The sequence below is a fragment of the Microtus ochrogaster genome, chromosome 4, assembly GCF_000317375.1.
Source record: "Microtus ochrogaster isolate Prairie Vole_2 chromosome 4, MicOch1.0, whole genome shotgun sequence".
Taxonomy (NCBI): Eukaryota; Metazoa; Chordata; class Mammalia; order Rodentia; family Cricetidae; genus Microtus; species Microtus ochrogaster.
This window is the reverse complement of record NC_022011.1, coordinates 51828836-51841477: the sequence shown is the minus strand read 5'-3', so window position 1 is coordinate 51841477 and position 12642 is coordinate 51828836. Positions and strand designations below refer to the sequence as shown.

Genomic DNA, 12642 nt, shown 5'->3' with positions numbered 1-12642 from the left:
TCGAGACAGGGTTTCTCTGTGGCTTTGGAGCCTGTCCTGGAACTAGCTCTGTAGACCAGGCTGGTCTCGAACTCACAGAGATCCACCTGGCTCTGCCTCCCGAGTGCTGGGATTAAAGGCGTGCGCCACCATCGCCCGGCTTCTCAATCAATGGTTTTAAGTGGTAAATTTTACCTTCTTAGTTTGGGGTAAGCCTCCAGAATCCAAGGAGAATTTGTACTAACAACCACTCTATTAGATAGTGCAATCTAACATCAGACCCACCCACTTGCCCCTGCCCACTCGGGCAGCATGCCATGCACACCTGAGGATGTTCTTCAGGCAGAAGCTGCAATAGCGGTGACCACACTGGGCCTGGAAGGGCCTCCGTAGGATGTTTCTGCACGCTGAACACAGGTACTTGGCTTCTAACTTGGTCCCCAGGAGGGTCTTGGAGAAGCCAGGCTGCTGCAGGTCTAGGGAGCCAAGGGGAGTCACACTGGCTGCAGCCATGTGAGTTTTAACCCACACACACCACAAAGCCCTAAAGAAAACAGACCACATCACATCTCACTTCAGAATAATCCTCTAGAGCAGTGGATCTCAACCTTCCCAGTGCTTCAACCCTTTAATATAGTTCCTCACACCATAAAATTAAATAATTTTTGTTGCTACTTCATAATAGTAATTTTGTTAGTTATGAATTATAAATATCTGTTTTCCAATAGTTTCAGGCAACCCCGTGAGTCTTCCACCCCCAAACGGGTCAAAACCCACGGTTACGAGAACTACTACTCTAGAGGGAAAAGGAAGGTGGTGGTGACATCTACTAGGAGGCACATGGTGAGGTGCCTGGGTCACTACACTGATCTTGAAAGAGGATCTAAGAAACAAGATTTTAGAGTTCTGGGAAGCCTTGAAGATAAGCCAAACCAATCTCCTGCTACAAATATGGGAAGAGATGACAATAAGGGCGACGAGACTTGATGTCACCCACAGTAACTATCCAATTCATCAGCTTCCTACTTTCTGGCATCAAATCAATCCTGGCTGGAGCACTTCCTACAGAGACCAAGTCAGCATCCTCCATCCTACACCCATGGTCCCTACAATGAGCATGTTTAAGACGGCAGATGGCTTCTGAAGCATACCATAGGCTGGCAGTCCTTAGATCCCAAACAGTCCCCTGGAGGTGGACACCTGGGCATGAGACACGGTCAGTCTGCATTAATCACGGTTCCCTACTTGGTATCAGTTCTCCACACACTGCACTGAGCCCACAGCCTGCAGAGCCCCTCCCTCTTCCTGTCATCCAGACCTGACACCTGCCATCCTCACCAAGATGCTTCACTCAAAGCCAACTAGAGTCCATCTCTTCCCTCCTCTAGGCATCACCCGCCATACCAGAAGAACCACCTCTGCCTGCCCCATCCTGTTTTCCTCTTCTCCAGCCCCAGGCTCCTCCCTCATCCTCCAGCACAGCGGCCTCCACTGGGCTCCCTCTCAACTCCCAGAGTAATCACACAGCACCCAGGCCTTCTGCTTCCCCATTTTCTCAGGTAGCACTCTGGGAGCCCTCACACTCAGGAGCCCAGAAGAGAGGCTTACTCAGGCTGAGGCAGGTGTGGAGAGGCCTGGACTACCTGAAGGAGCAACCTGGTACCTCTATCTTCCAGTGGCCTCTCATACCTGGAGTACACCATTTCCCAGTGACAACCTCCTTGCCCTATCTCCATGTCCAAGGCAGTGTAAACATTGGGGGTAGCTGCTAACCATACTTTCTGCCAAACAGGGTTCCTCAGCCTCTGAGGAGAGTGTGGGAAGACCGCTGGCTCTCACTCAGAAGAGCAGGCTAGTCCCAATGAGGGCAAAGAAGTCTGGGGTAGGGGGTGGGAGGACATGGACCTCCAGGGTCTTAGCTGCCAAGATCGGGTTCAGTTTCAGAAGCTGAGCTTAAGGAAGAAGTGGGTTATGTGCCTTGGGATGCAGACTAGGAAGTGTGTGGTATCGGAGGTGTGCTGAAGGCAGGGAGGCCATAAGCAGGAGCAGCAGCATCTCCGGAGTCCTCTCTTCCCAGCAAAATCCCAGTCATGTTTCATTTAACAAATCACCTCTCAGAACTATTCCCACATTTAAATACCAGAGGCAATTCCCAGGCTCCAGGAACAATGGCAGCACTGCCTGCTTCATGCTTGGCAACTGCCAGACAGTGCCTTGCTGCCTCCTTCAAACCTTGCTGGCCCCACTGACTTGCCTGCCCTCAAAGCCTCCAGGCACTCACATCCTGGCATGCACAAGACCCCATCTAGCAGTCAAAGGCCTGGTGGAAGGCTACGGTGAGAAAAACAGAGTGTGGGTCTAGTTCCACAGCCTGAGTCACTTGGTTCTAGGTCTACTGGCCAGTCTGCCAAGGCCCTCCCTCCTCGTCCCTACCCACTGCCCTCAGGGTTACTTGCTGCTCACCAGGGACTCAACAAGCCCACTCTTTGCCCAACCCTTGGCCAATCCTGCCTCGTCTGGTGGACACCTTGCCCTGTTCTCCTTCACACCGATCCCAAACACCACCACTACAGTGTCGAGCCACACTCAGAAGTGAGGGAACTAGGGGCTGGAGAGATGGCTCAGAGGTTAAGAGCATTGCCTGCTCTTCCAAACGTCCTGAGTTCAATTCCCAGCAACCACATGGTGGCTCACAACCATCTGTAATGGGGTCTGGTGCCCTCTTCTGGCCTTAGAGCATACACACAGACAGAATATTGTACACATAATAAATAAATATTAAAAAAAAAAGTGAGGGAACTGTACAACCACTCCGCTGGCCATGCCCTGACCCCACTGCTTCCGACTGCTCCCAAACACTTCAACCCTAGGCCCTTCTTCAAACACAGTGTCACTGGCCTCCACTGGTAGTTGGGTACTTAGAGCCCCAGGCACCACCAGGACATGCCTGGATACACACTAGCGTGGCTTTCAACGCAGCATTCATTAAAAGATGACTGTTACTTACATGCAGCTTGCTATCCTTTCCAGTGTACCTCGATTCTGATTACACATATTAAAACATTCACAATGCAGCAGTGACAGCTGCCATCTGTCACCTTCTTCTCATCCAACAACCGTTTTTCAGATGCTAGGCACCAGCATGACCGGTTTCTGTGAACCAACCCTTGGCTGAGGGTGTTGAGTCCGAAAGCAAGAGAACTCCTCTGTTCTATCTGTACATTTCTAAGAGGAAAGAAGTTTCTCACCTGTACCTAGACAGGAGTAGTTAACAGAGAGCCCAAGCAGAAAGAATTTTAACTCAGAACCCTTGAGATCTTCAAGTACACACAACTACAGCATTACAAACAGCAGGTCATCCCCCCTGGCCACCCCTGGGAACCAATAAGCAGCACAATGACCCCCACACTCACGGAGTCCCCTTTACAGAAGAGGCACACTGATGTCTAAGGCTGAGACTCCTGACAAGGCTGCTGGGTGTCCCTAACCTGCAGGACACAGCTCACACGTGCCCACATCCACTCGATTCTTCTGCATACATAATTTAATGATGCCCACATCCAAGTTCATAAAGCATATGTATAACCTCCATCTACTCTAAGCGCCCACCAGGGTGGATGGCCCTGGACAGGAGGGCAAACCTGACTCTGCCCCGCTCTTGGGGTGGATGCGTCTCCCAGCCTCAAGCGTGCATCTGCGCTGTGGGAGAAAACTCACTAGCGCCTGAGCTCAGTGAGACACCATGTCACAAAAAACAAAACAAAACAAAAACAAAAAAAAAAAACCCCAGCTGGCACTAAACAACCAGAAAGACATGAATGTAGGGCAGGTTTAATCGTATTTTATTTTTTGAGGCAGAGTTTCTTTGTGTAACAACAGTCCTGTCTGACCTGAAACTCTCTTTGTAGACCAGGTTGGCCTCAAACTCACTGAGATCTACCTGCCTCTGCCTCCCAAGTGATGGGACTAAAAGCAGGCACCACCACCTGGCCAAGTAAGAAAATGTTTCCATTTAAAAAAGGACACAACACACAGTTGGGCTCTAACCTCCCTGTCTATCCTTCTCCCAGATATGCCCCTCAACAAGCCTTTCTCCTGTTTTGAGACAGGGTTTCTCTGTAGCTTTGGAGCCTATTCTGGCACTTACTCCGTAGACCAGGCTGGCCTGGCCTTGAACTCACAGAGGTCTGCCTGCCTCTGCCTCCTGAATGCTCGAATTAAAGGTGTGTGCCATGACTACCCAGTTCCAGATTTAGGTTTAAATGTCTGTCTGTCTCTTTCTTTCTCTCACCTGTGAATGGAACGCCTGAGTTCTGTTAGGACCTCAACACTCAAACAAATGGATAGCTCCAGCCCTGACTGCATAGCTTCCTTGGGGCCACTGTGGCCTCCTGGGGACCAGAGGAACCTTTATCACAGCATGAAGTCTGAGCCTCTACTCAGCTTAGAACCTCAATGGCTTCCCAGCTCTGGTCACGAAAGCTAAAGCTGCGCCAACTCCACCTGTCTGCCTCCCCCAGCTCCCACCAGTTCTCTCAAGTCTGCGCCATGCCCACTCTGCTAGGGCCTTACTCCCGGGACTGGCTGTCAGCAGGCAAGTGCAGAACTAAAAGAGGAAGGAGGGGAGCCAGCTTCTACAGCTCTCCCCTCCTGGCTACTACTAGGGAAGTCGCCTTCCACTGATGGCTGCAGTCACATCAATAACTAGACAGCCAGCAGCTAACTCTGGCACACAGCACAAAATCCCTTTCTGTAACAACTGGCCCAGTCCTTCCAAAACTCACCCCATCCCCAACCCATGCCCTCTGCTCTAAACAGAGCACCCCAACTCTGGGTCATGTGCCTGCTGTCTAAATTCCAAATCCTTGATTTTGTGCTCAGATTTCCAGTTCCCATCCACCTAAATTACAAGCTGCCCCCAGACACCAACTACACTGCCCACCTGGGTCCCAGGGTCTAGGTGCAGAGCGCACTCACTGGGTCTCCTTCTCTATGGCTAGCAGCAGGGCAAGCACAGTACAGTAGTGTGATGGATGCCCAGTGTAAAGGGGCAGCAAACGGGGGGAAATCTCCAACATAAGCCTTGAAGCTGCACACCCCACCTTTGGCATAATCTTCAGGACCTATGGCAGTTTTTTCTAGATTTTTTTTCTTCTCCAGGTTACCTCGTCCATGCCTGTACAGTTCACAACTTCCCATGGGATCCACCTGCCACGCCATACTCACAATTTACGTAACAACACACGGGAATTGGGGGCTTAGCATTCCACTGTCAAGAAGGAAACCCCAAACCAACTCCCAAAACAGCAATGAAATGACAGGCTGGAAACACACTTCCTTCCTAGAAGAGGGCCTTCTCCAAGCTGACTGCTGCCGTTTCTGTGGTGCAGCCCAGGCCACTATTCCTCTATGTGCAGGAGGAATCACAGTCCAGAGAATCCTGGAGGGCTCTGTCGAAGCGCCCCATGTGCTGCAGCCCAGGAGCCAATGAGACTGGACGTGCACGTGCACGGCCCTCACTCCAGTCGCTGCACAGACTTTTCCAGGCTCTCATCAGCCATTAGGTGTGCAGAGAGAGGTGCTGAGGACCAAGTCTGCCCCTTGATGACCGGCAAACAGGAAAGAGTAATAGGGTTCCCGGCAGCCTGCATTGTCAGAGACTAGCCTGTCCAGTTCCAGGAGTACTGAGGCGGGGGGGGGGGGTCCCCAGAGGAAAAAGAAACAGCAAATACATAAACACCTCACAGACCTGCCTGTGAGGTCAGGCCAGGGAGACACCGCAGCTGTAAGCACTCAGCCTTCCAGCTGTACACACAAGGCTTGATAAAGAATTACCCTTGAGTCGGTGGTGGTGGTGCAAACTTTTAATCCCAGCATCTGGGAGGTAGAGGCAGGAGGATCTCTGTGAGTGGGAGGCCAGCCGGTCAATAGAACTAGTTGTAGGGTTACAAAGAGAAACCCTGAAGCCGGGCAGTGGTGGCGCACACCTTTAATCCCAGCACTCGGGAGGCAGAGACAGGTGGATCTCTGTGAGTTCGAGGCCAGCCTGGTCTACAAGACCTAGTTCCAGGACAGGAACCAAAAGCTACAGAGAAACTCTGTCTCGAAAAATCCAAAAAAACAAACAAACAAAAAGCAAGTAAGTGGGGGAGGGAATGCTTGAGCTTTTGTCAAATGCTTTAAAATGCTGTGGTACACAACAAATACAGCCATAAAGCTAATTTTTAAAAGATTTAAACACCAATTTGGGATTGGTTGTAGGTCTCCACCCAGTAACAGTAATTTTGGGGTCACTAAATATCACCTTTCTCAGGCAGTCACACAGGCATGGGGCACTGTGGCAAGGCCAAGTGTGACCTCTCTGGACCAACTGGTAGCCAGAAACAGAGGACTTCCAACTAGTGAACTGCATGCAAGATGACCTTGCACTGTGTCCGTGGGGCTGAAGGATTCCTGAGTCCCCCAACTCTGTGCTTCTCCGAATGTAGGGCCCGCAGGGAGTACGCCTTTGGGTTCTAACCAATCTCATGTCCTCACTACCTGCTTGGGGTTACATGTCCATCATGAAGAGTGTCCGCCAAGCCCAACCTCCACTAAGCAGGCTTCAAGGAGAAAAGGGCCCTGGGATCAGACCAAACCCCCTGACACTTAGGCATCCCATCAAGATAGCTCCCAGAGAAAGAGGTCCTGAGAGGCAGAAAGGTGAGATCTGAAAAGATAAAGGACACCAGAAAAAATGAGACACCAACAGGGAGTTTGGGGGGAGGGGGTGTCCGTGGGCTGTGGAGCCGGGTGTCAGAGTCTGAAAGGGCGACTACGCCTGAGTACTGGGGGCGTCAGACTTAATTTGACTCCCTAGGTTCAAAAGCTGATGCAGGTGGGGAGGTGGGCAGTAAAAGTGGCCCGGGAGACCAGGCGTTCGCCCAAGAGCAAGTGGGGCTCTTGGGTCCCACAGCCAGGACGCCGGACCGAGATCGGGGGAAGGGACCGTAAGGCCGTGACCCCGAACCACAGCGCCCAGGGCCGCGCGCGCAGCCACGCACCGCTGCCGACGTCGCGAACTTTTCCGGCCCCCCTCCCGCCGACTTTCAGTTTCCGGCCCCGCGGCTCCGAACCCCACCCCCCCCAGACCCCGACGGCGGCGGCCCCGCACCTGACCCCCCAACCGCCACTCCCGCCCCGCGCCTGACCCCGGCCACACCGGCCGTGAGCGCTGACCCCGGCTCGGCTCCGCGCCGCCTCACCCAACGGTCTCCGCGCGCCCGGAACTCAGCGTCCGCCGGGAACCACCCCCGCTGCCGCGGCCCGTCCCGCCTGACGGACAGACGCCCGAGCCTACCAGGAGCTCCCAGGGCGCTGCAGCGGGCGTCGATTTGTCAAATGGGCCGCCTTGGGCCCTCTCCTCTGACGGACGGAGGCAGGAACCTACCAGGAGCGAGCAGGGAGCCGCAGCGAGCGGCGATTGGCCGGCGCCGCGCGGCTTGGTACTGAGCTTGTTTCCCCGCTTTCTAGCAAAGTCGATGTGGGGCTGACGTGAGGCTGCCGCGGGTTGGCTTAGGTCCTCCTGGGACAATCGTGCTCCTAGCACGAACCTGGTGCTCTGGAGGTCAGTGGCTAAAGTCACTTGCCACCAAGCCTGATGACCCTAGTTCAATCCCTGGGATCCTTGATATGGAAAGAGAGCAGGAATGTATGCATTATTTTATTACACACACACACACACTACAAACCATGTATAAATAACACCACACACATAGATATGTATACACACAAAATAATTAGATCTCACCAATCTATTTTTTTGTTTTGTTTTGTTTTTCGAGACAGGGTTTCTCATAGCTTTGGAAGCCTGTACTGGAACTCGCTCTGTAGACCAGAACTCACAGAGATCCGCGTGCCTCTGCCTCCAGAGTGCTGGGATTAAAGGTATCACCACCACCGCCCAGCTCAAGATCTCACCAATATTCTACACCAGATATGTCCAGCCTGCAGCATGTATCCCAGGATGACCATGAATGCATCCCAACACTTGTAAATGTTATATCACAATGTCAAAAGGATGGACACCTCTGCACGATACCCCGAGTCTCCTCTGCATTTGTTCTGTAGCTGAGTTTGAGAGACACTTGTGCTGTTTGCTGTTGGTTCTTTTTACTCTTTTGGCTCATTTTTCTTCGCTCTATGAGGGGCCTGCCACCCAGCTCCCAAATAAATCACACACAGTGGCTTATTCTTTTTTTGTTTGTTTTGTTTTTTGGGTTTTTTTTTTGTTTTGTTTTGTTTTTGGTTTTTCGAGACAGGGTTTCTCTGTGGTTTTGGAGCCTGTCCTGGAACTAGCTCTTGTAGACCAGGCTGGTCTCGAACTCAGAGAGATCCGCCTGCCTCTGTCTCCCGAGGCGTGTGGCACCACCGCCCGGCACAGTGGCTTATTCTTAATGATAAATGCCTGGCCTTAGCTTGGCTTATTTCTTGCCAGCTTTTCTTAACTTAAATTATCCTGCCTATATTTTGACTCTGTGCGTCTTTCTTTTCTTACTTCTGTATATCTTACTTTCACTCTTACTCCGTGGCTGGCTGTGTAGCTGGGTGACTGGCCCCTTCTTTCTCTTGCTCCTCCTACCCTTTCTCCTGTTTCTCCTTCTATTTGTTCTCTCTGCCTAACAACGCAGCCTATCCTTTCTCCTGTCTTGCTGTTGACTGTTCAGTTCTTTATTAGGCCAATCAGGTGTTTTACACAGGCACAGTAACAGCTTCCTGTAGTTAAACAAATGCAACATAAAACATAAACATCTGGAGTCTGGAGAGATGGCTCAGTGGTTAAGAGCACTGACTGCTCTTCCAGAGGTTCTGAGTTCAATTCCCAGCAACCACATGGTGGCTCACAACCATCTGTAATGAAATCTGGTTCTATCTTCTGGCATGTGGGCATACATGGAGGCAGAATGTTGTATACATAATAAATACATCTTTAAAAAAAAATAAACATCTTTATATCATTAAGCAAATATTCCATAGCCTAAACAAATGTAACACATCTTTTTTTATTCTCCAACAATCAATTTATTTACAACAGCATTTTAAAGGCAGATATGCCCATTTTGATGAACCCAACCCAGCACCCCCCAAATCTACTAGTGTTCCACAAATCCTGCACTCTCCAGGACTCAGAGAGCTCACAAGTTGTCCCGAGAGACTGCAGCTACTCTCAACACCTGTCATGCAGGTTGATTTCAGGAAGCCAGAGGGGCCCGTGGTTAGACTGTACCTTGGTCCCCACCCCCAACATCACTTTTGTAATGTGGAACACTGAGGGGCCCCCGAAGTACAGAACAGAAACAGTTTAACTCTGTGAAGCTGTTACTGTGGCCTAATAAAGAACTGAACAGCAAGTCCAGGTGAAGTATCCAAGCTTGAGTGTAACCCTGCAGGCAGTACTGCCTTGCTGAGCCTGTGGAAAGGGCTGGACAAACACACCCCATCTCCTGTGTGCTTTTCACTTTGGCAAAGGAACAAAACCACCAGGAGGTTTAAGAACATGAGTAAACTTCAGGAGGCAGAAACTACAACAGCCGCCGGTACACACAGCCTTCAGGCTGCCCCAGGCAGTCTCATTGCCTGCTCCCTGCCAGCTTCCCACTACAAAAGGGTGTAAAAGAGCTGACCGCAGCCCGAAGATGACTGTCCTGGTTTCCTTTGTTAGCCACCCTGACTTTCCCCTGGAGAAGGCAGAAGGGCAGCAGCCTGTATCTAAAAGGACAGAAGAGTCAGGGGACCTCACATTCAAGAGTGAGAAGCTTTAAAGGGCCTGAAAAGCGGCAATGCTGGAGGCCTGGCACCATCAGACAGATGCGCAGGCCAAGTGGCCCCAAGCCCTTCCAGAGGCAGCTGCTGAGGAAGGGTAAGCATCTCTTGGGAGGGAGCACCTGGACTTGAGATTGGATGCCAGTTCTGTGGGCTGGGGAAGGGAGCTGAGGGACAGAAAGCCCAGGCCAACTCAGCCGGCTGGGAGTGGCAGCCAAGGAACAAACTCAGCCCTGGGAAGATGGAGGAGAGGAACCACCTGTAAGGCTCCAGCCAGTGTTGGTGGCACTGGACATCTCTGGTACACAAAAGTCCACAGGAACCTACTCGGGGCTGTCACTCAACAGGATTTCCTGTCTGCAGAGGTTGGGGAGAGGCTCCCAGGAGCTGCCTAGCAAAGGTGTGGCTCTGATCCTCCCTGGCCACAGCAAGCAGCAGGTGTGTGCTCACTGGAAACTGAAGGCCCTGAAGCCCTGGGCTGAAGTCCACACAGCTGCTGGTCAAACCCTGTCAACTCCACCTAGGCAAAGGACAACACAGAGCTTGCCCTCTTCCAGCTGTGGCCCACAAGTCACATGAGTCACCCACACTTGTGCAAATTCAATACCAGGACAGAGGCCCACTGCCCAACCTAAGGCTCAGTTCTAAGGCGCCCAGCCCGACAGGTTGGAAAAGAGCCAAGGCAGCGATGAAGGGTTGGAGAAAGTGGGGCAGAAGTCTCCGGTACATCATAGAAGGGAGGCAACACCTGCCGAGGGCATGCTAATTCCTCAGGGCAGCAGCCTCCGAGACAGCTGGTCCTCCGGGCTGGGCACAGAGCTCTCACCCACAGCAGAGGCGCCCTCTGGAAGCTGGCTGAGCTGGTCTAAGACCCCCAGGCCATTTTCCTCAGCAATCTGCACGATGAGGCTGTCCACCTGCTCCTGGGGTGTGGTCAGCGTGGTGGCAGAGCTCCTGGAATCCTCTGTTACCAATGTGTGCTCATCCGGGCTCTGCACCTGTCTGCTCAGACCTGTCCATCACCGCAGACACCTTCTGGAGATCCATGGCACTCAGCGCCCTGTCCAGAGCTTTGGTCACCTGTGCCATACATATTCTTGGTTACCCCCTTCACGGTCACAGCTGTCTGCACCTTGGAGGCTACTGCATCCACACGGGACGCCATCCAGAGCCAGTTTACACCTTCATTCTTCTTGCGGATGGCGTTCTCAGCACACCTGCGGGCACACTCCACATTTTTCTGTTGAAGGGCCTTCTTCACTTTGGCCTGCTCAGCCTCGGGAGTCCTTCTCTGCCTTCTCGGTCATTTTCTCTGGCTGCTTCAACTGGAACAGGGTATCGTCCATGGCCAGTCAGGTAGTGCACCCCTCGGGGTGGTGAAGGGGACGAGATCTTACGGACCAGCTGGCAAACGTGAGACGTCTTAAAACTATTCTACGATAGCCTTTCTCTTTGGATATTAGGCTCCTAAAATAATGGACTCCAAGAAACTGAAATACTCTCCAGGAATCTCATGCAGGAAAAAGGAAAAGGCCGAAGCCCAGACCGACCAAAGGAAAACTTGTGTCGTGGGAAGAGATCTGCAACATCAATCTATCTTGCATGGTAGACTGGAGCTGAGACAATTGGGTGAGTGATGGCAGGACCACACTTTAACCCGGTCTGCTTAGTGATGCATAACTCTGGCCTCTTTGCTTGAAGTTAAACTTCATGCAGGACCCTAAAGGTGAATGTGGGGAGGTTGTGTCACTGGATCGCTTTGTCTTTCTTTCTAATTTGGCCACAATGAGTAAATCTTTCTTGCTTTTCACTGGTGCGTTTTCTCTTTAATTGGCTTATTGAGGACAAGTGCCTGAGCGTCTTGCTAGGGATGCCAAAACGGGCTCTGACCGTAATAACTACAGTAGCAATCTCACGAGGATTGCAAGGACTAGGGAGCAGAAGGGGAGTCCAGGTGAGATCCTGGTCACAAGGAGATCCCCTGCAACCGTGAAAACGGTTCTAGGATGAAAACTGTTTGAAGCTGGGGCTACTGATCCGGCCGTCCTGACTGCACTCTTGCTTCGTCAGGAGGTGGAATTCCCCTAACCGAATCAAGAATTCCACCAATGTGACAGCGAGGTTGTCGTCTTCTGAAAGAACTCAGGCAGCCACTGGGTCGATGATCTCGCTAGAGCATGTTTGCCCCAAGCACTAGTGAGTCCCCATCTGCAGGAACTCTCTCAGCTCTACCAATGTAAGGAGGTGTTTCCTTCAGGCTGCGCCTGAGAGGCCTGAGCGTGTGCTGAGACACTAGCAGCCTAGCCTGACAGAAAGACTCATTCACAGCAGAGCGTCTACTCCCCTAAGGGAAAATGTGTGTCTGTTCCATCCTCCAGACCTCACCTCACCCACATCCACCAAAGATTTCACCAGCAAGGCACTACCCCCTGCCCTTAATGGCAGCTGAGCCAGAGAATGACATTACCCTAGCTTAACTGTAGCCTGCTGGCCCAATGCTGCCACCGCAAATGTGGCCTTTAGATTTCTCTACTTTTGAGATTTTGTGTGCATTTTTTGGGGGGTGGCATACTGGTGTGCAGAGTGTGTACAGACTTAGACCAGGTCAACAGATGGGAGATGTCCTGAATGGGAAGTGGCCTCGCTACTGCCCCACCCAACAGCACAGAACTTCGTGACATCCCGGGGACTCACCTCACTCGCCGACTGGAAAATGGGTGAGTCACCGTATCGTTGGACTACGCAGGGGTTTCCCACGTGCATTCCTTTCTGCTAAAAAGAAAGCAAAAGTTACCCAACAAGACAACCAGAGGGCCAGGCAGAGGTTGGGGGTGTCCCGTGGACAGACTAAAGAGGACCCAC

General features: G+C 51.9%; 1 protein-coding gene and 1 pseudogene across 2 annotated transcripts in view; both read right to left on the bottom strand.

Moving 5' to 3' along the window:
- Nucleotides 1-7262, bottom strand: part of Traf2 (TNF receptor associated factor 2) — a 29789-nt gene extending 22527 nt beyond the window's left edge. The window contains exons 1-2 of one of the 2 annotated variants that reach the window (XM_005346294.3): nt 7224-7262; nt 305-523 (exon numbers count right to left, since the gene is read on the bottom strand). In XM_005346294.3, coding sequence (XP_005346351.1) covers nt 305-492 — 188 coding nt within the window. In that variant the 5' untranslated portion in view covers nt 493-523; nt 7224-7262. Of the gene's footprint in view, nt 1-304; nt 524-7197 lie in introns of both variants that reach the window. The other variant, XM_026778817.1, reaches the window with a different exon arrangement.
- Nucleotides 7263-10550: 3288 nt separating this feature from the next.
- LOC101995123 lies at nt 10551-11126 on the bottom strand (annotated as a pseudogene).
- Nucleotides 11127-12642: the final 1516 nt, after the last annotated feature.